At 46.5% G+C, this 26408-nt stretch overlaps 1 protein-coding gene across 2 annotated transcripts in view; it reads left to right on the top strand.

The window, feature by feature from the left end:
• EPHB1 (EPH receptor B1) overlaps positions 1 to 26408 on the top strand; it is a gene marked incomplete at both ends in the record, with an annotated part of 429284 nt that overhangs the window by 321571 nt on the left and 81305 nt on the right. For both annotated transcript variants that reach the window (XM_079705534.1, XM_079705535.1), the window contains 2 exons: positions 15362 to 15486; positions 23041 to 23203. In XM_079705534.1, the coding sequence (XP_079561660.1) occupies positions 15362 to 15486; positions 23041 to 23203 (288 nt within the window). The remainder of the gene's footprint in view (positions 1 to 15361; positions 15487 to 23040; positions 23204 to 26408) is intronic.

Genomic DNA, 26408 nt, shown 5'->3' on the forward strand with positions numbered 1-26408 from the left:
AGCCCCTACTCAGCTCCAGCAGGTGGCGCCACACCCAGCGCTGCCAGATGTTATGAGCTGAAAATCCAGATTAAAAATGTTGACCACTGGGCTTCCCTGGTGGGAACCACTGGTTGGAGTGGTTGGGAGTCCGCTTGCCGATGCTAGGGGACACGGGTTTGTGCCCCGGTCTGGGAAGATCCCACATGCCACGGAGCGGCTGGGCCCGTGAGCCATGGCCGCGGAGCCTGTGCTCCGCAGCGATGAGGGGCCCACGTACCGCAAAAAAAAAAAAAAAAAAAAAAAAAAAAAAAAAAAAAAAAAAATTTTGACCACTAATTAGAAAATTTTAAAACACTTGAGAGCCAAACAAATCCAATTCTGGATTTGGCCTTTTGGCTGTGGCTTGCAGCCCTCTGATTCAGAGGGCTGATCTGACTTACCCAGGCTTGAATGGTGAGTGTGCTGTGTGGTACCATCTCATCCCCCCTCGGGGCAGTCACCTTCCCTGCCTCCTGGGCTCATGGTGGCAGCCGTGCAGTGGGGAGGGGAGACGTGGGGTCGGCCCCTCTCTCTGCTCCTCACATGACTCACGCAAGTTCACTGAATTGCCGCGATCCTTCCTTTCTCCACAGTAAGATGGGAGTACCGGCACCTGCTTCCTAGTGTTGTGTGACAAGCAAATGAGACAGAGGAGAGAAAATCACTTTGCAAACCGTGTGATGGACTGGGAGATGAGCATAATTTCTGAGAATATGTCCTGAGCCAGACAGCAATTTGCTGGGCTTTTCTTTTTTCCCTAGGCTGTTTCCTTCCAAGGCCCCTGGTCCCTTTGATTGGGACTGATGCCATCTAGATCAGATAAATGACAGATATTGGTTTGGCCACTCTTCAAGGAAGGAGAAGGCACCAGAAGGGAGAGCAGTGAAATCTGTGTTCCAGGGGGTTAATGAAGAGGGCAGGGATGGCACAGAACCTCCATACCCAACACAGGCTCAACCTGCCGCTCAGAGGAGCCTGACTATCTTTCCTCATCATGTGTTTGGAGAAGCAGCACTTTTCCCTTCCCTGTATGATGCATCAGCAGCATTTATATTTGACATTTATATTACACACAGTTCATGTATGGCCTGTGGTGCCAACTGCATGTGAAATACTAACATATCCACTGTGCCCACAACACAGACACAAGCCGTTACTTAATTTTATTTAAAAAATACTACACTACTCTGTCAGTCCTCACAAGCCCCTATAGTTTGTCCATTTTTAAGGCATTTTCAAAGTTCCTAGACAATTAAACTCACTCAGAGATGCTACTTTTCCCACACATGAATTACCCAGCCCACCAATTCCTCTGAACACATCACCTAATTTGCATTATTCCTTGGTTAAGTATAGTATTTGCATGCATAAAGAATAATCTTTGAATATGAAAAGGAATTTTATGATATTGCAATATATTGAGCTCTTTGGAGGAAAGATATTATGTAAATCTCAAAATTAAATATTAAAACAATATTACACTGCTGCCTGTAAAAATTTAGAGTGTTAAGATCCATATGCTGAATCTAGCCCATTTTTAAGGGCTGGTTTCACTGGAAATTAGCAGGTGAAATTTGTTCCAGAGCAGAGAAAAAGATTGAGTCAGAACATCAAAAAGATCGGAATGACTTTAAGGAAAACTTTCATTGAAGTTAATAAGGAAAAGTTAAAAAAAAAACTTAAGTCAATGAAAATTTCACTGTTCTTAATTCAATTTCATAGTTCATTTTATTGCTTTCTTCTCACTGTTAATTTCCAAAAGGCTGTTTCTATTGTTTCTTAAGTCCTGGCATTGAGGAGGAACTTCCAAGTGGCCTCAGAAAGGTCCTGCCATCAGCAATCAGGGGTTGTAGTCTCTTGAGTTGAACAGGTCAGCACATAACATTGCCCTTGACCAAAGTCATGGCCTTCCACTCCCAGCAGCCTTGGGTTCTCCACTAGGTGGTGAGCTCTGCAGAGAATCAGACTTTCCAACCTACCCCACTGTCATGAGGGAGGGACCCACAGCACTAGGCACAGAACCTTGATAAATATTTGCCAGTCTCCTTTAGTATGAGCTTTGGTATATAAATGTTTGGTTGATGTGTAGTGATCAGAATATATCCTGGTGGTCCACAGGTGGGCAGGTGCTCCTTCCAGGTCAGCCAGGGGACCAGGTATCTTCCTCTCCTCTGGCTGTTAGAAGGAAAACTTAAGGGGATGACCTTAGGATGTTACCAGAAGCCCTGATGTACTCAGAGGAAAAGAGTGAGATTCAAAGGGGGGTTTGTTTGTTTGTTTGTTTAAGCACATTAACTTTGGAAATGTATTCATTCATTCACCACAATCTTTGTGACTGCCTTCCACATGCTGACTCCTTGGCTTCTGCTTCTAGGGGCTCCCATTCACTTACTCAACAAATATTTATTGAGGTCTTCTGTGTGTCATTCATGGCTCCAGGCCTGAGGAACACAGGAGCAAACAGCACAGACAAGAGTCTGTGCCTTGGGGAGCTCCCATTCTGGTCCCCAGCACTCATTGAGACTGGGCTCGGACACCTAGAAAGTCACCAAGGGGGATCTCAGCTGGGCTGTGGGTACTACAACCCACTGAGGTGCCAGCTCTCACTTTGCAAAAGTTAGGATGTGATCACATGCCATTGCTAGAAAGCATTTCAATCCGAGGAGGTTGTTGCTATACAGTGACAGTACAGGATGGGATATTTTATTACTTACTATCTGACCAATTTGAACTTCTTGCGGACAGATTTCACATGCTGGGCCACACGGTGGTTGGGCGTAGGAATGCTCCCTGTTCCAGGTCCTGAGCAGTGCCTAAGATGCTGCTAAAAGCTGGAGAACAGCTGTGTGGCTCTGAGGATGACTAGAGGGCTCCACAGGCCCCAGGGACCTATTTGCTCATTTTACTACCTCTTGGGTGCTCTAAATACACGGCTTGTTCAGTGAAAATGGGACTGCCAGGCAGTGAGATGTAGTAAGTTCCTTCCCCTGTTCAAAGTCCAAATGAGATTGTTATCACCCTCATTACAGAGGGAACCTCTGGTTGGATTATGAGATAGTTTCTGTTCGCCTTGTGGCCAAGGCACAGGGGGCAGGAGGGAGGAGGAGACTGGTGATGAGCCTGTCCTCGCTCCTCTGGCAAATGTCAGTTCCATGAGACGACTATTGTCTCCAGGAGAGCGTGCCCTGTATCCACCTGAGTGGCTACTGTTCCCCAGTGTCTAGCGAGGTGCTATTATTTCTCTAATAACAGCATTTGAGAAATGTTCATTGAAAGATTTAATAAATTATCAAATAAATGTATGAATGGATGCCTGGATCCTTCTTAAACTCATCTCAGACATCAGCAACTGGTGTGGCTTGAGCTTGGTCTGTGATCTTTCCTTCCTCCGGCATCTCTGGGCGGGCACTGTGATTGCAGTTAAAACCCCACGTTCTCCCAGATGCTGGTGAGACCTGGACTTCCTGGGTGCACTGTCCTCCCAAAACACAGCCCTGCGGAAGACACTCTGCTATGCCCAGGCTGGGCTGCCCCCTCCCGCATAGGCAGGGCCCCAGCTGCTCCAGCAGGCACCAGTGGGGGTGTCGGGTTGGCAATTCCGACGCTGCTGCCCGTCCACCTGCATGCCAGCTCTGTGCCTATCATTTTCACAGCACCATCCATGTTAAACAGGCAGGAGCACCAGGGGTTTTTGAATGCAGCAATTAACAAAACAGTAATCAAGCTAAGTGTTTAATTTCAGAAAATTAACATCTTCTCTGAGCGGATGTGAAAGATGGGGAAAAAAGGCACATTAAATGTTCTGGGTAAATAAAGGCAAAGCCGGACTACAAATATTTTCCAGCGCAAGAGGGACTTTTTGCCAACCCCCCAGGCCTTGGGATCAGTTTCCTTCTGAGAGCCGAGCCGCAGCACAACCTCAGCTATAGAAGTGAGCCCTGGGAATTTGAAGTGTGTGTGTCTCTCTTTTGCTTCCTTTCTTTTTCTTTTCTCTTCTGTTTTTCTTTCTTTTTTTTTTTTTTTTTCTGGACAGAACAAATGCTTTATGTATCCGGAAGGGCTCAGGGGAGCAAGCAGGCCCCTGTGAGCCCGTCTGCCCCATAGAAACCCCTGATGTGTTTCGTGTCCTTCTCTGAGCGGTACTAGTTAAAAGGATGGCGCGTGAGTTCTTGAACGTGTAGGAGTTTTTTGTGTGCATCGGCCATATGTCTCCTGATAGACTGAGGGCTCCCGAGGGAAAACGCCAGGTCGCACTGCTCCAGTAATCCTTGCACCTCAGTGCGGTGTCCTATGTGTCCCAGGAAGTCCTCTTAGGCCTGACATAATGTTCACAGTCTGGGGCTTCCCTGGTGGTGCAGTGGTTGAGAGTCCGCCTGCCGATGCAGGGGACGCGGGTTCGTACCCCGGTCTGGGAAGATCCCACATGCTGCGAAGCGGCTGGGCCCGTGAGCCATGGCCACTGAGCCTGCACGTCTGGAGCCTGTGCTCCACAACGGGAGAGGCCACAGCAGTGAGAGGCCCGCGTATCGCCAAAAAATAAAAAATAATAAAATAATAATAAAATAAAATAAAATGTAACGTTCTGATTTCTAGATTTCTAGACAAAGTTTTCAAACTTGAACTTGCCTCAGAATTCCCTGGAGGGCTTGTTAAGACTCAGATGGTTGGGCCCCACCTCCAGGGTTTCTGATTCAGTAGATCTGAGACGGAGTTCAAGGTTCTGCATTTCTTATCAGTTCTCAGGTGATGTTGATCTGGGAGTATGTTTTGAGAACTAGCAGTGTCAGGTAGATGATCCCAAGAAAGAACCCACCCCCAATCAGAGGCAATATCAAAAACGAGGGCCTCTGCTGTAAACCCACAAACCCAGAGCAGCCCTCAGCCCCCAACCCCCAATGTCACAGGCTCCCTTGGCTTTTAGAACAAAACCCTTAGTGGATGGACCAGTGAGGGAGGAGCCCCTCTGGGGGTGTGGGGTTGACTCAGCCACCCAGGCTGGAAGCCCTCACTTTCTCTCCCACTCACACTTGGTTGAGCCCGTGACGAGACTCAGCCAATATTCTACAACAGCATCGAAGTGATGCTGCCCACCCAGATCAGTCCTCTGTCCCCAGGGGACTCAAGGTAGAGAAGGAGATTGGAAAGGGCTGTCAGGAGCATCTCAAGGCATAGCCCAGCACAAAAGCAAAGAAGCCAATGTCCACACTAGGGGAAAACAATTAGAAAAATAATGAATTCTGCTTTTGTAGTCATACCCAGTCTCCAAACTAATTACTTATTTGTTTAATCTACTTTGACCAGAAGTGTTACTGCACCAAAAATATTTAATGAGTCAGGCTTCCTGATGTAAAATGCAAGCGTGTTTGTGCAATGAAATGAGTTTTCATCAACAGAGGCGGAACCTGTTATCTAAGCAGTACCTTCTCAACAAAGTTCTCTCCTAGAATATGGATGTCAGAAGAAACAAGATTCTTCTATGCACAGTTCATCACTTGCACAATTCATCTGTGTGCAAATTATTCTTCTTTGTCATCAGTACTATTGGGCCTGATGTCTTTACCTGACATTTAAATACAGATTTTAGTTTCTTCCTAAGGATGTATTTCATATAAGGAAAAAGCTAACCCATAACCCTTAACTCCTCATATCCAACCTCGAGACCCATGCCTTTTAGGAACTCACATAACTTAATTTGAGGTCTCAAGGGGCCTTCTGGAGGCTGCCTAGCAGTTTTGGATCTTTCCATGAAACCTTCAGAGTCTGGGCTGGGGAGATAGGAAATGGACCAGCCTTGGGGCTCTGGGACCCCTGCTTCTGATTCACCCAGAGCAGCACTGCATTGTTCTGCTTCACACTTTATACCTCAGGGAATCTTTTCTTGGTAGAAAGGATTTTACAGCTTAAAAAGAAAAGTTAGAAAACCACTCATGTTAAGGTAACCTTTCAGTTGAAACATCTCAGTGAGATGGGAATGGCCCCAGCCTCCCCAGTTTCTGCCTCTGCAATCTAGAAGCACACCTGTCCCCATTGCCCTGGGACCACTGTGTTCAGATCCACTCCACTGTTCCTTCCCAGGTACAGGCTGCAGAATCACAACCCCACCTCCCCTCCCCCAACATCCTTCTCCTTTAAAGGCCTCTGTCCATGTTTGGTGCAACTGTGTGATTTTCCGACCCCTCTTACTTCCAGCGCCTTTGGGGAAGAGCCCGCAGCCATTCCAGTAAAGGCAAACTTATATTGAACATCGATTAGGGGCTAACACAGTGGGAAGAAGCTAAAAATAGGACTTGTGCCCTAAAGAGTTTATTCCAGTGATGGAGACCAGAGATGATCACCTGGAAAGTTAGATCCCAGTGCACTGTGTCCCAAGGTGGTAATTACAGCCCCATGAGAGTTATTAAAAATAAGGATTTTGAGTTGGGAGGAGAGAAGGGACACTTTGGTGGGCATGGTCCGGCATGGCTAAGCCAGGGCAGTGTGTGGCCTGATCCAGAACTTTGAAGGCTGCTGGGGTTATGAAGAGAGGTGGCCGTAGTGGGAGATCCCTGAAGCTGAGTTCTGCCGAGACTCAGTGAGTGGAACAGTGAGATGAGAGCAGCGGGCTCCTTAGAGGGAACCATGGGAGGCCCCTGGACTGGCCAGCGGCTGCCACATTGTAAAATGTTAGAGAAGGAGCTGAGATCTTTTTCCAATGGGGAGCCACTGAAGGTTTTTGAGCATCAGAGGAAGTGAGTAAAATGAGCTTTGGGACAGTTAATCTGGCTGCAGTATACTTTAAACTGAAGAAGCCCAGAGGTGGACAAGGGATCTGGGACAGGATATTAGGTGTAAGGCAATGCCAGTGACCAGACCAAGAGAAAGGTGGGCACAGAGCCAAGGGAACATTGTGACTTCTGGACCTGAGTCACACCGTCGGATGGGTGGGCCATGCCTCATCCCCTCCCCACAGTCACAAGCTCTCCTTGTCCTCAAGGACAAGGCACCCTATTGTTTACTTCCTAGATTACTTCCCAGAGAAACTTCAGGTCATCTCGAGATGTTACAGGAAACCATCTTCCTCCTGGAGCATTTATCACACCAAGCTCTGGGGAACCCCGCTGTTAGCCTTCCCTTTCTCCAAGCGCATTCTTATTCATCACTCCACTCTGACTGGGCTGACATGTTTATTTATCCCCTCAAAGATATTTATCATACAAATACCCAAGGCTTGTCACTGGATTGTGCTCTTCACATTTACCTTGGGGAACTATGCCCAGGGATTGATTTGCATCTGTGAACAGTGGTGGACCCAGAAGGAGACTTTGGGCTGGTTGCCAAGTCCCCTGGGCTAGCAGACTGGATCTAGTTGGAAGAAGCAATGGACTACAGAGGGCACATCCTCGGAACATTTGAAAACCTCATAACATCAGGGTTCATATTCTTGTTTTACAGTTGAAGAATCTGAGGCCCAAAGTAGTTAAGTAACCTTAACCCAAGATCACAGAGTAAGCAGATGGCAGAGCCAGAATAGGAGCCCTCCTCTCTCTGCAACATCTCTAGAGCCCTGAGCATAGTCTGTCTCTATTTTTGCTAATTTCTACTTCCCTAGGCTGGGGTCCTTGGCTTCTTACTATTCCTTACCACCCGCCTTGTTTTCCTCACAGCTGGGGTCTATGGTGTAGATTGCAGGTGGTTAGTCCAAGGATGATTTAGCTGGGAAATGCTATTCTAGAAAGAGTAGGAGAGGTTAGCGTTACCATATGATCCAGCAATTCCACTCCTCAGTATATACCCAAGAGAAATGCAAATATAGGTTCATGCAGAAACTTGGACATGAATGTTCTTAGCCGCATTATTCACAGTAGTCAAAATGTGGAAATATCCCAAATGTTCATCAAATGATGGATGTTTGTCCGAGAAACAGAAATGCCCCGGATGGTTGAAGTGATGATAACACTCAGATGCACACTGTTCAGGCTGGGGCAGCTGTATCACTCTGAGGGGTCACTGTGGAGACCTCCCCCCCACACCACAAACATTTCCCCATGGAAAGACAGGGGAAAGCTCCCCAACCCGACCCAGCATGAGTTATTGTGAGAGAGGCAGTGGGCTGCCCTTTCCATGGGCCTCCTTGGGAAGTTCAGACAGGAAATCCTCCTAAGTGGAGACACCTTTTGTCTTCCAGGACACTTGCTAGGCTTGTTACATGAGCCCAGACAGAGGGGACTCAGCTGTGACCTTCACCCCTGCTCTAGGGCAGGTAAGGGGTAGCCTCACAACAAGGCTGTCCCTGGCATGATTTCCACCTGCAGAAGCAGCACTGTTTTCCCCTTTAGATGAGATTTATTGAACTCTGAAAATCCAAGTTCTATATTTTTATAGCCTCTTCAAACTTTTTTCTCCAATAGGTCAACTTAATTTTGAATGTATGTGTGTTTTGCTATTATTTTTCTTCAAAACTACTGATAATACTTTTGATGTCTTAAATAAAATTTTTAAACATCATTTATTATATCCCAAAATGGATTATGGTGATAACTGTTGAAATAATCCTTTTGACACAAAAATCCATGAAGACAATAGGAAGTAATTTTTAATAAGCAAAGATAATGCTTTAGAACTTAGTAATTGTCCTAGGAAAAAAGCATCAGTTCGTTCTCACATTTTGGAATCTGAGATGCTTAATCATTGGGGGAAAATGCTCCTATCAGATAAGGAAAACAAAATGAGTAAGAGAAAACTTTGAATATGACTGAGTCAGTAACTAAATTAAAAGGTCAAGGAATGTCATAAACATAAACTGTATGGTCCAGGAGAACCTGAGATAGGAAATCAAGGCTCCACACATTAAGAACCAGGGTCCAGATTTGGGGTTATTAACTTGCAGACAGATTCATGCCACCCTCCCAAGACCCAGCCTGACTCTTACAGGAGTGCAGGCCCTATGATCTCTTTTGGAGCCCTTCTTATAAATGGAGGGCTGGCAGGTGGTCCACCAGGCCGCATCCGTGATGCCACTGGCAGTGACCTGTGACTAGTTTGGGCTGATACTTGTCCCATGTCACCAGTGAGTTGTTTCATAACTTACAGCTGGGGCCATCCTGGCCCTGCAATTTATCCACATCTCCCTTGTCAGTTCAGGCAAGAACGTTCTGTGCGCTCTCGCTGCTGTATGTGATATACTATCTTAGATCTGTCTGCTTCAAAAGCAATGGACTTGAGGATATGGGGAGGGGGAAGGATAAGATGGGACCAAGTGAGAGAGTGGCATGGACATATATACACTACCAAATGTAAAATAGCTAGCTAGTGGGAAGCAGCCACATAGCACAGGGAGATCAGCTCAGTGTTTTGTGACCACCTAGAGGGGTGGGATAGGGAGGGTGGGAGGGAGGGAGACGCAAGAGGGAAGAGATATGGGGACATATGTATATGTGTAACTGGTTCACTTTGTTATAAAGCAGAAGCTAACACACCATTGTAAAGCAATTATACTCCAATAAAGATGTTAAAAAAAAAAAAAAAAGCAAAAACAATCTGGGAGGAAGTTCTCCCCAAAGTCTTCCTTGGTAAAAACAGAGACAAAGGGCTCACTTCACCTGCATTTGCATTTTCTTCATCCCTAAGCCCTTTGACCAATGGCATTTAAGTCTCTTTCTGCTTCTGACACATATAAAGGGCTTCTTATTATTGGCTGTGAACGATACATGTGTGTGACTTTTACACACGCCTGGCTTTGATTCTGTTTGAACCCTCAAACAGATTTTCCTCAGTGCCTGACAGGACACTTGTCATTTCTTCTCCACTATCCTCTTCGGATTCTGGCTTCCTGTTGGGCCAGCCTCTTTATTTTGCTGAGAAGAAGTGCAGGGCAGTTTTGATTATGTTTGGAATGTTTGAGCACTGCCTCTTTAAGCCAAAGAAATCTTTCTTTCTTTCATTTAAAAATTTTTTTGAAGTATAGTTGATTTACAATGTTGGTTAATTTCTGCTGTACAGCAAAGTGACTCAGGTATACATATATATATATATATATTATTTTCATATATATTCTTTCATATTCATATATATGTTTCTTACATATTCTTTTCATATATATATTCTTTTTCATATTCTTTTCCATTATGGTTTATCACAAGATATTAAATATAGTTCCCTGTGCTATACAGTAGAATCTTGTTGTTGATCCATCCTATGTGAATAGTTTGCTAATCCCAAACTCCCAGTCCAACCCTCCCCTCCCTCCCCCTTGGCAACCACCAGTCTGGTCTCTATGTCTGCAAACACATCTTTCTTGATTCTTCAGTACCTTCTTTCCAAATGGCCCCTAAACTAATCCTTTGTCCTTACTTTTTCTAAAGAAAGGTCTGTATTTGCTTATTTGCTAAAGTTTAATAATTTTCATTTCCTTCTCTCTGTAAAATGTTTAATTTAGTCAAGAACATTCTGTGTGCTTGTGAGGGAGAGACTCGTTCAAGCATTCAGTGAAACCGTCCCTCCATCTTAGGATACAGGTTTATGGAGAAAAGACAGCTGGCCAGGACATGCTGTTCGAACTATTGTATTCAGGGGTCCCAGGGGCTGCCGCTTTGAATTAATTTTCCCTTCCTGTCTTAGTCTGCCTTAGTTTTGCTAAAAGAAGCTGGTGTTTGAGTGGATACCTGAGCTCTTTTTTATTTTGTTTTGTCTGAAGGTTTTATTGCATGTAATACACCAGATTTAGAGGTGGCATTTGCACTTGGAGAAGGAAAAAAACATTTGTCACCGTAGCTGATCACTGATGGCAGAGTACCAAATGTAAGCTGCTCCTGATCTTCAGGGAGGAGGCGTGATACTTTCTTACTTTCTCCCCTGTGCAAAATCCCATCTCAGTTAAAAGGTAAGACATTTAGAGTGACCTGTATGAGGATAGATAGCCTGCCAGGGGGTCCATGACGATGGTGTCATCACCATAAATCTGAGAAATGCTGGCGGAGGTGACTGTCACCCTCTGGCAGCTTCTCCTGGATCTGTGTGCTGCTGCTGGGCTGCTGGGAGGTCCTTGCCACCTGTATAACAGGGACATTCCTCTCAGTGGACTTGACTATCCATCGCGTCTGGATCACCTTGCCGCTTTGCCCTTTGACCCCAAGTGGGACCTTCAAGCAGGGCTGTGACTTTCTTACTTGCCCTTCTGTCTCGAGTGATAAGAGCAGGGGCGTGGCACAATGGTTGGCATATATGCTGAGTTCTGAATGATGGCTTTCCAGGGATTAGAGGCAAAATAAAGAACCAAGCCCATCAAAAATCCTCAGGCCGTTGGGATTAACCTTTCTAATTTTTAATACATGATGCTTCACCTTTTGAGGCAGAAGGATCCTGAAAACCTATATGGCCCTGACATGATTAAAAACATGTCAACTGAACTGTGTTTCCACAGAGGCCTGAAAGGGCAGCCCTTTCGGTGTGGTGGGCGGTGGCCGGGGATAGTGTAGAGAGGGGAGGATTAATAGGGGCCGTTCCCATCCATCCTGGTGGGCCCAGCAGGATCCCAAACCATCCCGACTGACTCCAGAACACTGCCTCACTTTCCTGAAGCTCCTTCACCCTCTCTTGGGGCTCTGCACGGTGCACACAGGCCTTGGGAAGAAAAATCCCAAGCACCCCGTTAACCATTCAGCCTGTACTAAATCCACACTCACTGCCTAGTTTCACTCTGGTGACTCAGTCGTGGCATCTCACACATCCTGTCCTCCGGGGAACGCTGACTGCCGCTTGATTTCTAGGCGATCACACTCTCTGGTTCTCCTTCCACATCACTGGCCTTGCCCCTTGGTGGCTTTCCCATCACCTCCTGAGTCCTAGACTATATACCCTCTTCTGCTCCGTCTCTTGGTGATTTCTGTCATTTCCAGTGCTTTCAATATCTCTGAAATATGATGACTTCACATTTATAACTGCAGTCTGGACCTCTTCAACATGCATTGGCCTACTCAGCATCTCCGCTGGGACATCCTGGATGTCTTGAAGCCAGCAGGTCCGAAGTGGACCACCTGTTCTTTCCTCCCAAACTGTTTGTACCGATGTTGTCCCTGATCTCAGTCGATGGCTGCCCCACTTTTCCAGCTGCTCAGACCAGAAACACAGCCACTGAGATATATTCTAAATATATTCAGAATCTGACCATCTCCTCTCTCACCACCTCCACCACTCCAAGCCTGGTCCAAGTCACCATGATCTTCCAGCTGGATGATTCTTTCAGCTTTCACATGGCCCCCGCATTCCATTAGCAATATAGCACAGGGTGATACTGGTAACATGTAACTCACATGATGTCACCCCCCTGTTTGCGACCCTCCCATGGGTCCCCATCTCTCTCAGTAGAAGCCAACGTCCTCTTTTAGTGTGTCTGGGGGCCCTACCATCTGTGACCTCATTTCTGCACCAGTCCCACTGTCTCTTTTCTGTTGCCCTGAAACACCAGGATGCTCTCACATCAGAAACTTTGCCCTGGCCTCTCCCTCTCACATGCTCTTCTCCCAGGCATCCGCCTGGCTCCCTCTTTGCCCTCCTTCATCTCTGTGCTCCTGTGTCTACTTCTCAGGCAAGGCCTGGCCGAACACATGCTTCAGAATGGCAGCCGTCCCCTGGCTGGCCTCCTATACTTTGGCATTCTGTACCCCTTCTTCTCTGCTCCATGTTTTCCCATTGTACTTAATATTTTTAACATACTTGTAATTTACTTATTTATTATGTCTAATCTCTGAATCCCTCCACTAGAAAAGAAGCTCTATGAAGGCAAGAAATGTTAATTTGTTCACTAGGGAATCTCTACAACCTAGAATGATTACTGCTGGCACATGACAGATGCTCAATAACTTTTTGTTTAAATAGCTGATTAATGAATCTGGGCCATGATCCTAAGTTGGGAGGAAGAGAAGATGCATTTGATGATTGAGTCAGGATCAAAAATTATTTCAACTTACCAGACTCATAGGCCAAATTAGCACCATAAAGGCACATGTAAATCCCTGTAGTCAAAGCTAAAAGCCAACTCTACAGACAAAAGATGAGGCGCATAGCACAGGAAAACCTAAAGGTTATACTGACTGTGGTTTCAAAATCAAATAGCAGGGACGTGTTTTTGAAGCAAAGGCTAATGGTCATATTAATAGATGTATAATACACAGATCATGGTGGATATTAGTTTTACTCTAATCTTTGCTGTTCAAACAGCAGTGAGAGAACTGGGTTCACCTCTGGGCCTTATGCCTAAAGAGATTTAGATAACATGAACTCCATGTGGAAAAGAGCCACTTCAGGTGGTGGCATATCATGGGAGAAATATTCATAGTATCTGGCCATTCTTTTCAGCAGGAAAAACTCAGGGGAGACCTCAATAGTTTCTTTTGCTATTTAACTAGCCATTCTGTGGAAGAGGGAACATTCTATATTACTTCAATTGGTAGAACTGAGACTGGTAGGAAGAAGACATATTTCAGATAAGGATAAGGAAGACATGCAAGTTGGTGAGAGGTATCCAGGTATGGAGCAGCAGCTTCTGAAGGCAGTGAGCTTCCCATCCCTGGGAATGCAGCAGGGCGGGGCAGGGAATACTTGATAGGGGGATTCAGGACTGCATCAACTCAGGTCCTCCACGAAGCAGACACCAAGATGGGATCGGATGGGATCAGATTTACTAGGGAAATGGGGTGGAGGCCAGAGGAGTCTGGGAGAGCTATCAGACCACAGTGAAGGTATGATTCCTCTGAAGGAGAGAGAGAAGGAAGGAGGATTGGGTGGGAAGAGTCTTAGGCTGCCACGAGTTACAGGGAAGTGTTGGGAAATCCAGTGGGGAGTACTTGAGCAGAAGTTGCCCATCAGAAGAGTCAGGAATGGGCCTGCCTTAGCATCCCTGCCATTCTCAGTCATTGGCTGGGAGCAGCATGTGGGAAGGGGGTTCTGCATGGATGCAGTGATGGATCGCAGAATGCAGCAGCTGGGGTCGGTCATTAGGCAATTATGCTCCCAGGGGTAGGAGCTCTGAGGGGCGCATTTTCACGGCCATGATGAAGTCTCTAATGGGAACTGGGCAAAGTCCCAGGCAGACACTCCAATTCTAAGGGCTCATCACAACACCTCTTATTCTGTGCTCTCCTTATGGCTCCCCTGGACTGTGAGCATCTTCACAGCTCTGCGTCTCCACCCCGGCCCAGGGGCCTCACGCAATAGGTTCTCACTGAGAGTCCGTGGATCATGGAGAATGAGGAATCGCCTGTGACCCGGTACCCGTGCTCTGTAATTTCAGGTCTTGCAGGGGAATCTGTTAATTTAAATCCAGGATAGTAAATGTCACTCAGCCATGGTCCCCAGAGAAAGCCTTGTACAGTGGAGTTCGTGTGAGGAAGCGACCTTCATCACTGCAGAAGTGCCAGGACTAAATGGAACAGCCCCTGAGCAGAGCACAGACTGCAGCCTCATCCATCACCCGCCTCTTCTCCCAGACAGACAACCCTCATTTATTATCTCCAGACTGTTTTCATTTTACTTACACTGTGTGAAAAATGTTGAATTGGGAAATAAATAATATTCTTTTTAAAGAGAGCTCTCGGAAGCACTTCACAGATTTTGGAATTATTATTCTGTTTCCAAATGTTTGGTTTGTGTACAATTTCTTCATTTATATTTGTGAGCTCTCAACAGCAAATGTCCTCATTTGGAAAACTCTGACAGAAGTCTACAAGAACTCTGTTTTTGGTCTGTGTTCATGTCTTCTTGAGGGATGCCACCTCTCTTCCTTTTGAAATGCAGCAAAATCTTCCATGAAGTCTCAGAAGGAGATGTTTGCTAGAATGTTCCTTTCCACTGCACAGCAATTCTGTACTGACCAGCTCGACTCTCTCGCTGTCAGGCCTTTTGCCTCCAGATCCTCTTCTCTGTGATGGCTCAGCCCATTCCTGCAAGACTGAGGTTCCTTCAATACCATCTGCTCAAAGACATTCCATCACACCTCTTGTCCCACTGCCTGAAGCCTGGACTTGTCCTGCTGGTCACACCCTCCATGCGTGTCTCCAACATTCCCTGCCCACACTGTTTTCCTGTGATTTCTCCAGCCATCTCTTGTTTTGGTCAAAACTTTTTTCTCCCTGTCCACTCTGTTCCCTGCCCTCACACATGTCCTCCTGTCCTAAATTGTCAACTTTTCTCTCCTTTGGTACCCAAACTCCATTGGTTCTGCAAAACCCACAGGAAGTTCTGTAGATCCAGCTTAGTTGATGAGAAATGTCCAATGACATTTCTCTGCCCCTTTGTCTCTGAAAGACAGCACTTCTCGTATAATCGAGGGTCTGTTCATCTGCCCTGTCTCTTCCTCTCTCTGCAGCCCCTTCCACTGTCCCCATCATGCACCAGGTCAGTGCCACCATGAGGAGCATCACCTTGTCATGGCCGCAGCCGGAGCAGCCCAATGGCATCATCCTGGACTATGAGATCCGGTACTATGAGAAGGTGAGCCAGCCCTGCCTGCAGGCTTGCAAGACCCAGGGCCAACCACTTTTCCGTGGGTGGTGGTCAGCTGAGGTCCCAGGGAGACAGGCTAGAGGGAGTGGGGCTGAGTGGGGGAGGAATCTGGTGACGCAGGTCAGAGACTCCTTGAGAGTGCTCCCAGCTCTGCCCCAGCAAAGGCCTCCAAAGCCCAGGTACTTTCTGTACCAACTCAAGAGAGAACCTTCCAACCCTGCTGTCTGCACCGCTCACTGGGCTGTCATGCATGGGCAGGACCAATCCTATTCTCCCAGTCACATGCTTGCTATACTAATGCAGATGCTACATACATACCAGGTGTCTCTTGAACTTTCTGAAGATTCTGTGGTTTTGAAAACTAGTGTTTTTCTTTTTCTTTTTCTTTTTCTTTTATGGCCATGCCACACGGCTTGCAGGATCTTAGTTCCCCAACCAGGAATTGAACCCGGACCCACGGCAGTGAAAGCACAGAGTCCTAACCAATGTACCATCAGGAAATTACCTAAACTGGTGTTTTTCAAAGTTTTTGATCATATACCTCCAATATAAGATTGTTGATTTATAAATTATATGCATATAGTACTGTGCTCAACTATGTATGGAGGTTTAAAATATTTAAATGGAAATGTAAAAGGATAGATAGAAATTAATCGAAATAGAAATTTGTATGTTATTTACCTTGACTGCTCTCTCACAGCTGCTGCTGGGGGCTACAGCAGGGCATGCCCTGCCAAGAAGAGGGAAATGGTGCCCTGCGGAGTTGACCCCTGGCCTATCTGTGGGGGAAGCAGGGCTTTCCTTTCACCATGGAGATCTAAAAAATTTGCAAAATCCCAGGAAAATATAGTGCTTTCTATACTGACCCAACACAATATTTTTGCAAATACCAGATTTATTCCTTTATTATTCGGCAAGTATTTATTGAGTGCCTGCTATTTGGCAGTTACTCTTCTAAGATACATTAGTGATCAAAACAAGGATTCCTGTCCTCAAGAAGCTTACTTTCCAATAGAAAGAGAGAGACAATGAATAATGAATATAACAAATAAAGATATCATCTAGTGTGTTAGAAAATGAGTGTAAATTAGGGGGGAAGCAGATCAAGGTAAATGGGGTCAGGAGGGTCAGGTTTGGGGGAGGAGTAGGTTGCAGAAATAAATAGAATGGTAAAGGTGGGCCTCTTGGAGAAGGTAGGTTCTAAGTAAACACCTGCAGGAAATAAGTGTGTTGTGGAGAAGGCATCTGGGGAATAGAGAGCCTGTGCAAAGGCCCTGAGGTGAGATCATGACTGTTGGTTCAAGGAGCAGTAAGGAGACTGGCATGACTGGAGTCATACGAGAAATGGGAAAATAGTAGTCAGGGGAGAGGTAATCAGAGGAGGTGCTCATGTTAGGCCTTAAGAACTTGAGCCTTTCCACTGAATAAGATGGGAATCCATAGCAGGGTTTGGTGCAGAGGAGAGACAAAATGTGACTTACATTTTAAAAGGATCATTCAGGCTTTTCCATTGAAAATAGACCTGTTAGATTACAATCATCTAAGACAAGGATGATGGTGGTTTGAATCGAAGTGGAAGCAGATGGCTGATGAAACATAGTTGATTTCCAAGTGTATAAACTAAAGACAAACCAATGGGATTTCCAAAAGGTTGGGTTTTGGATGTGGGAGGGTTTGGGTCTGAGTCACTAGAAAAATGGCAACACCGGTGGCTGAGAGGAGGATCACTGTAGGCAGAGCATGTCTGGGGTGAGGGAAGGGACCAGAGTTCAGCTCCATGTCTAAAATGCCCCTGAGATAGCCAAGTGGAGATGTGGAGCAGGCAGCTAGCTGTGCACTTCTGGAGTTCAGGGGAGAGGACAGGCTGGACATGACCATTTGGAAGTTGCCAGTGTGTGCATGGTATGGGTGAGATCATCCAGTGCGTCAGTGGGGATAGGAAGAGGAACAGGGATGAAGACCTGCAGCCTCCAACATGGAGGCGGTGTTGAAAGTGGAGCATGACTGCACTGGGAAGGGAGCCCTGGATTCCAGGGCTGTCCACAACTGACAGACACACAGCCATGGTCCATTACTGAACCATTACTCTAGGTCAGTTTTCACATTTGTAAAATGGCACCAGTTTACCTCCCTGAAAGCAGAAGCTCAGATGGATCACCAGTCTAGCCTGCAAGGAGGTGTGCCCTGCAACCATTACAGCCGAACTTGCAAGCAAGGTGAGGGTTAGGCGGCTTTCTACTCATTTAGAGGAAACTGGGTTTTGTAGACAGTTGATTCTGATAATTCAGGGAATTGGGGGTAATTCAAATCATCTGAATTCATAAGCAACCATTATATCCATTCAACTTTGAATTGGGGATCCTTATTTGCTAGATATTTTTTGTCATTTAGTAAAGTAAATGTTGGACCAATCCAAAAATGTTTTGGACCCATCTGGACCTATTGATTATATGGCCTCGTTTCATCACCAAAGTTGACCTAGACCAAGTTCAAGTTGACCTAGACCTAGTTCTATTGACCAAGTCCAGTAAAATATTATGCTTGGCCATATATGGTGTGATGTCAGAGTCACCATTAAGGTCCCACCCAGCCTCCCTTCCCACACACACATGAACTTGAGCCTTATGGCTCATCTCAGATAAATAATAACACTTTCTCCCTAGTGTGACCCTGTTGGGTGTCAGAGACTTTCTAAACATCATCTCCTCTCCCCTTACACAACTCAGTGTAGTAAATCTTAGTATCATTGTTTTGGGTAAAAGAAACAAATGCACAAAGAAGTTGAAAAAAACAAAACCCAGTTAGTTGCTCAGGTCACACAGCTAGAAAGGGAGTCTATAGCCTGGGTTCTTTGCCCTGCAGCCCGTGGCGGTGCTGGGAAGGGGCTGGACGCATGGGAAACCACCGGCCCTTCTCCTCACCTGCCGTGTCAAGGGCATTCACCCTGGGACGGGGGTGAAAGGTGCAGAACTGAAACCATGAGGCTCATGCCTGTGTCCCCTGGCTCCTCATTCCCCAGCCCACACCCGAGTCCTCCATGGCCTTTCCCTGGACAAACTGTAGCTGACCTCACCTTCTCCCTGGACAAACTGTAGTTGACCTCAACTTCGGACACTATGAAGGAAGATTATTCTCCCATCTTAGGCCCTGCCCCCACTTCTCAGTAATTTATACCAATTATTAACAGAACACATGCACAGTAGCTCAAGACCTGCGGGGGCTTCCACACCTCAGTGAAGGATGTCATTGTCCCAGAAGACAGAATGCTTTTTTCAGGAATGCAGAAGATTCTTCACCTAAGCACTGGTTGCCATTTGGTATATTACGATAGAACTCTTCCTCACTTATAAAGTGCTTGACTATAAAATACATTACATGCCTTGACCATTTCTAATATGTCTAAAGAAAGGACATTACCTTGTGAGGGTATTTTGAAATAATAACCACAATGATAATAATTCATCATATATTGAGTGCCTATTATATGCCAAATATATTACTTTTGATCCTTAAAAGAAATAAAAGAAAGATGCTTGAAAGCCAGGTATAACCAATTTATGGAAGATGGAACTAAGTCACAGAAAGGTCAAATGACTAACCCATGACCTCACAGGTCGCAGCTAGAGAACCACAGAACTAGAACTATAGATATTTTTACTATATTTCAGTATATTTCTGAGCTCAGTGTAGGACTGGATGCAATTGTGCTGATGCTGAGGATCTGAAAATTAGCATGGCCCCCTGAAATAAGAGATTGTATCTTAATTTTCAATCCAAATGCTTGTAACCAGAATGGTTTCCCTCCCTACTCCACAAAGCTGTGGAATCCTGGTCTTAAGAAGATGCAAACACAAGTAGAACTCAGCCCAGTAGATGTCCTGGATTCAGTCCAAAGAAACTGAACTCATCATTCCTCCATCATGCACTATTTCTTCTAAACCAGGAATCAGCACCATTTTTCTGTGAGGACCAGGTAGTAAATATTTTAGGCTTGTGGGCCATAGAGTCTCTAGCCCGACTACTCAACTCTGCCTTTGTAGCAGGAAAGCAGCCATGGGCAAGAGATGTCAATAGATGGGCATGGCTGGGATCCAATAAAACTTTATTTACAAAAACAGGTAGCTGGCCATAGGCTGTAGTTTTCCAAGCCCAGGTCTCCGGCTCCATATCACACTCATGGTTTGTGCTTGGTACACCTTTCAATCTCAGTGCTGTGAGTAGAATCAATGAGGCTTTCATCTCCTGCAACAGCTCATTAATAGAGAGCTCAGATGCCATCGAGCTGATGACACTTCCAGGGTCTCTCCCATGTTCATCTCCTTCCCCATTTTAATACGTTTCCATTCATCATTCCCTCTTGTTTACTGTCTTGTAGCACTTTTCACTCCTGGCATCAGCACTTGTAGGCAAACCAAGGGAGGAGCATCTACAGCTGCTCTCGGCTGTCTTAATGACTAAGTGTTTAGACATTGACTCGCCCTTCTTATTAACTGTCTAGGTGAGAAGGGGCTGCTTTAGGCCTTGGGAATTTCTACCCCTCAAATTTAGGATCATTTTCTCATAGGAACTCTTTCAGACTCTGGCAATGTCTTGTGCTCCATCGATGGGTAAAAATGACTGGTCCAAAGTGTGCTGTTTATTCATTCATTTAGCACTGAGATGTTGGGCACTCAGGCAGGGCAAGCCCTGTGCTATGCATTGGGGATAGAGAAAGAAGATGTGGTCTCTGCCCTCAACAGCTGCAGCCTCTGTCTCCCATACACTTGTGAAATCAGTCATAAGCAACCAAAAAAAAAAAAAAAAAGAAAGAAAGAAAAGAAAAAGAACAACAGAAAACAACCCTGCTCTTCACTCTCACTTGTTTGCCTGAGGCTGATGAATGGCTCTGAGAGAACAAGGACTGATCCTCATTTTCATCATTGAACTTCTTGAAGGATGCGTAGACGATAAAGTGATCATGGGTTGATGTTTGGTCCTCACAATCCAAATGCCAATATACCAGAACACATTTTGCAGTAAAAGAGCTGCCCAGACAATGCTTTACTTATTTCAAGCAGTGCACACTTGCATCTGATTCCAGTAAAACCAGAGAATTCAGGCAGTCACCTGGATTTTGTAGCAATGGGATTTTGCCCTAATTCGTAAGGTGGACTATGATTTTCACAGTTTCAGATCTCCAGCATGTCAAGATAGTAATGATCAAAGTTCTAGATGGCATCCCTTCTAGAGTGGATGACCTTCTTTCTGCTCAATCCCTGATTGGTGGGGGCTGGGTTGAGGAGGGGGGACATCCATCTACTTTTTAAGTAGGTCAAATGATGGACAGGCAGTCCCTCCCCAGGCCGTCTCTCCCAGAGGCTAATGGATATCACCTCACTTAGTGTGAGCGTGGGCCTCACTCATCACCATCCCCATGCCACTTATGCTCCAGAGATGCCCACTCACTTGCAGGCTCCTGAAGCCCTTTAGACCTCGTCTTTGCATGTTTTATCCTGTTCTCAGGGGATATTCTATTCAGTTCTCACTCTCCTCACTCATCCATGGGGCTAATTTCTTTCCTCTTCCATGATTCACTCATGTCACCCTTTCTCGGAGACCCTCTCAACCGCCTTGTCACTCTAGGCTGGGGGACCCCCTGAGCTGCCCTCTGCCAAGTCACTCACTCAGCACTGCTGTCATCTTCTGCTTGCTTTTGGCCCCACCCCGCACGATGTCGCCTACCCAAGGGCAGGGACAATGCCTTGGTACCTGCAGCCCTTGTATTGTGCCCAGCACGTGGTAGTGTGTCATCAATATGACCTCCTGGCCAAATGAATGAATGATTACACATCCAGTCATCTCTGCCTCTACAAAGTAGACTTTTTTCATAATTTAAGACCACGGTAATTTCTTATCATGGGGCTGTATTCTTTTGTCCTGGTTCAACTCCCCATGTTTCTTCTGTCCTTTGACTAAGGATGTGGCTTACAGACCTCTGGTCATCAGCTTTCCTCTCATCGGTCACCATGCCTCTTGGACGGCTGTGCCTAGAACTTGTCACAGTGCCCTAGATCTGTACGTGGGACTCGGGACCCCCTTCTCGGGGACCCAAGATCTTCATTTTCACTAATGTTGCCATTTTGCTCTAAGATTCATGGTGCAAAACAGAGGCAGCCCCAGACTCTAAACTTCTGTGCCTGCACACTGGAGGATAAGCCACCATCTTCACGATGCTCACGTGGGAATGATTAGAGACCAGGAATGGTGTTCACGGAAGTCCTGAGGGTGAGGCGGAGGGATGTAGGGTAGCAGTGAGGAGAGTCCATGGGCTGGAACAGTGAGGGGTGCTTTCCTAGGAGAGGAGGCCTTGAGGCGTGTAGGCGTAAGGAGCCTGGAGACGGCAGAGGAGGCCTGGAGAGAGGCATTTCCAACTGGGAAAACAGCCTAAGCGCAGGCCTGGGGGCCAGGGCTGTGGTACCTGGAGGGACAGCAAGGTGGTGATTCAGGGGGATGTGAGAGATTGGAATCGACTTTGTTATGAAAGACACGTGGACTGAGATTGAGGAATTTTGTCTTTATCTGATAATAGCTTTAGGGAGTCAGAGATCGTTTTTACACACGAAGTTGAGTTTGGGTAGGGAGGGAGTGGCAGAAAAGATGGGAGGCTGCAAAAGTCCAGGTGCAAACCATATATTACACAAGATCAGCAGCAAGGAGAGCAAAAGCAAGGACCCTTTAAGGGCACTCACGGTGGATGGGAGGGTCAGAAGGAAGAGACTCAAGCAAGGTCTGTGCATGCCTGAGGACACCTGTGTGCAGGTAACAGGGACTGTAGAGGGCAGGATAGAAGGTGCTGGAGACAGTGACACACAGGAGGGTGGGGCTGACCCCCTGGATAGTGGGAGAGGTGAGGACACAGACCCTGCTCTCCAGCAGAAGGGCCATGTCCTCCCTAGATGCTGGTGGAGAGGAACTCAGACTATGGGGACCCAGATGGACACACACCAAAGCGAAGGCAGAAGCAGGTAGTCCAGAACAGCCTCAAGTTTTCAGTGGAGTGAGTGGACACAAAGTCATTTGTCTAAGGACTTGAGGGCCCTTACGGTGTGATCTAGAAGAGCCACTGTGTGGAATGACCTAGAAGATCTTGAGTGAGGAGAGGAAAGACCAGGACTCAGCAGAAGCAACACAGAGAGAGGCAGGTAGAGTGTGAACGTGACCCAGTTTGCTTCGGCTGAGGTCAGAGACCAGGGTGGGTTTGCAAAACTGGATGTGCTTTGTGATTCTGTCTCTGAACCCCGGAGGGGAAGGAGTAGAAAATGACTGTGCCCCCCATGCCCGTCCGTGAGAGCTCAGCCATCCGCTCAGACCCCTCTCTTCAGAGCGTCACCACCACATGGTCCAGAGCTGATTTGGCGTCCTTTAGGTCCAGGCCAGTCTGTCCCTGTTTCGAGGGATGGCTTGGGGCTGGGGACAACTTCTAGCAGGCCTGCAGGACCAAGAACTGAGGGGCCCACATGCTTAGGAGCAGGCTGCCCACCTCTTCCCCTTGCTCTTCTGCAGGAGCACAACGAGTTCAACTCCTCCATGGCCAGGAGCCAGACCAACACCGCGCGGATCGATGGCCTGCGGCCCGGCATGGTGTACGTGGTCCAGGTGCGCGCCCGCACCGTGGCCGGCTATGGCAAGTTCAGCGGCAAGATGTGCTTCCAGACTCTGACGGATGGTAAGAGGCAGGCTGGTGACCTGGGCAGGCACAGGGCAGGCCGCCGGAGGAGGGAAGAGCCCCCTGCAAGGCTATACTCGCAGCCAAAATGCCAACTGCTAACTGGATTCCAGTGGAATTCCCAAGGAAGTGTTTGTCCCCAGTAGGGCCGTGTAGACTCCTCGATTCACTAGGCAGGGCATCTGTCTGAAGTCTGGCCCGTTTCTCAATATCTAGTGGATTTGCCTTGGAAAGGTCTCTGTAGCCCACATGCCTAGAGGCCCCCATGTGTTGGCCTGCGTTTGCACAGCAGTGAGGCGCACACAGAACTCCAGGATATGCCTCTGTCGGTGCCTGTGTTGTGTCACCCTCACTCCCACTGCACTCCTCTGTTCTGGAGGCTGGGAGCGGAATGCACAGCCTCACTGCATGAGCCGAGGACTCCAGAAAGAAAGCAGAGGGACACAATTTGGGGAGTGGCTGTCCCATGGGTCTCAGAATATTTGAAGCAGCTTCATGTGCGACCCTCAGTAGGTCCTGCTGAGGCGTCTCCAGAGAGCATGGCCACTGGTTTCTGAAATGTCCCCAAGGCCACACAACCTGTCACCAAAAACACTTCCACCTTTGAGCTTTATTAGGTCTCTGTTTTAACAACCTCCCCCAGTCCTCTGAGATCTCCTCATTTAATTGTTATGAAAATCCAATTCCCTGTAACCTCAGCCTTTGTATGGGTGTCTGTCTCTACATTAGCCACTTACCATAGTGTATGTATTCATTTACTTATCTACTCTCTATCCACCTATCTCTCTATATTTATTTATTCACTGATGAGCTGTGTCCTGATAGTTTCCCAGGTGTCACTCTATTCCCAGCGTCACAAATTGAAAGCCTTTAATTTTTCCTTTATTACTTAAATTATGTAGAAAACACTCTGCCTTTACATAACATTTTATCTTAGGCCAGCACTCTCTGATGAGGCCCTTAAGAGGCCTTGAGGTTTTCTACTGACCCATATTATATTTTGAAACAATTTAAAAAGTCATCAGAAAGATTTAAAAATCAAATGATTTTATATAAAAATTATAATATCCATTTTCTTATGAAAACTTGTAAGAGAAGCCAGTGCTGGTGGGCATCCTAGTGTGAGGACTCTGCCTTGAGCTGGGGGCTTGCCCCCACTTCCCAGTGATCTGTACTTGGATGCTTTGATGTGAGCTGTCTGGCCTTCGGAGGATGAGAGTTTGCAGCCAGCTCTGAGTTTATTTTAGGTGAGTTGTGGTTCATATTTTGAGGATGATGAGCTAGGGTAGACAGGTGAGCCAGTTTATCCAGATGAATAATACGGCTGGTGTGAAAGCACACAGGCTGTCTTCGGCTCCTTAAGGATTCTGCTCCCCTCTTTGCGCCTCACTTACCATCTAGATTTATGGGCACGTTGGCATCAGCAGTTACACAGGATTAAAAGCCCAAACTCAAAATGCTCTGAGTACCGGTCTCTTGGCAGTTTTGCTAGACAAATCAAGAAGTAACAAATTTCTCCCAAGAAGGCTATTCCTTTTACATTTGGCAGTTAAGTTTTGTAAACCCAACAGAGGTTGGAGGTAGGAGAGTTCTGGTAAGTGGCCAAATTCGAGAGTATTTATCTTAATGACTGAGGTTCACACATCAGTAGTAATATGTTCACTGAGGCTTCAGGCCTCCCTGCAGCACAAAGGTGAGTCTGAAGGTTGTCGGTGATAGGGTCGCTGGGGCGGGCAGGACCTGTGACCATGCTCTGGGCAGGTGACGTCCACGTGGGGCAGGGCCGCTGTGGTCCTGGCTGCTCTTAGCTACAGCCTGCTAACTTTTTTTTTTTTTTTGCGGTACTTGGGCCTCTCACTGTTGTGGCCTCTCCCTTTGCAGAGCACAGGCTCCGGACGCACAGGCTCAGCGGCCATGGCTCACGGGCCCAGCCGCTCCGCGGCATGTGGGATCTTCCCAGACCGGGGCATGAACCCGTGTCCCCTGCATCGGCAGGCGGACTCTCAACCACTGTGCCACCAGGGAAGCCCAGCCTGCTAACTTTTGACTTGCTCGTCTCATTTTTTTTTTTAAACCCATTTATACAGCAGGGTATCTACATGTTTACCAAGTATTCTGGGTGATTCCTATGCACCCCAGTGTTTGAGAACCATCCTTCAACTCTGTGGGTGGAGAAGGAGACTTCTGAACCCAAGGATATTGGTTCTCCAAGCCTCTGACTCTAGAATTAGTTGGAAAGGGTGAAGGTCACATGGCTTAGGAATTTTTTAATTAACATGAATTTTATTTTATTTTTTGCCAAATTATTTTTTCTTCAAACACAGATATTACAAAAAGCTCACAGCAGAGGGAAACTGAAACTCTACCTTCAGTCTTTTAAATTGATTTCTAGAGAGTGAGAGGCTTCAAGAACAGCATCCTTGTCTTTTGAAATCTCATCCTACACCCACAGAGCCGAAGCATGGCTCCCAAACATCAGGTTTCATAAGAACCACCTGGAGTGCTTGGTAAACACGCAGATACCCTGCCTTTCACTCAGAGGTTCTGATTCAGTAAGTCTGAGGGGCCTGGAAATAGGTACAGTCGGGCTTCGGTGATTCTGATGCAGGGCATGAGAGCCTCACTTCAAGAGGAATTATTGTTAGGGGGGCCAGATAAAACACAGGATGGTCAGTTAAATGTTGTGAATTTCAGATAAACAACAAATAATGTTTTAGTCTAAGTATCTCCCATGCAATATTTGGGTCAGACTTAGACTAAAACATTATTTGTTGTTTATCTGAAATTCACATTTAACCGGCCAGCCCATACTTTTATTCACTATATCCAGCTACCCTACTTGTAATAGCACATACTTAGCTTGACCTCCGTCTGCCTCAGTCCCGAACATTCGATAATGGCTCCTTGACACCAAGTGAGAGAATAACCACAATAATAATAATAGCCCACTGGGCCAAGTGGTCTATATGGATTAAGGAAAAGAGAATTCGTATTAAGGGCATCTGTGATAGATCAAACACTGTGAAATATGTCACATGATCTGATTAAAAAATTTATTTTAACAGATAAGAAGTCTGAGAGTCAGAGAGACTAAATGCTTTGTCCGAGATCACCAAGCTTCCCCGTGGTAAAGTCAGGGTTTGGGCGAGCTCTGTCTACCTCTGTGACTGGCGGGCAACCGCTCCCCCGTGTGATACAGCCTGGT

The sequence above is a fragment of the Hyperoodon ampullatus genome, assembly GCF_949752795.1.
Source record: "Hyperoodon ampullatus genome assembly, chromosome: 5".
NCBI classification, from domain to species: domain Eukaryota; kingdom Metazoa; phylum Chordata; class Mammalia; order Artiodactyla; family Ziphiidae; genus Hyperoodon; species Hyperoodon ampullatus.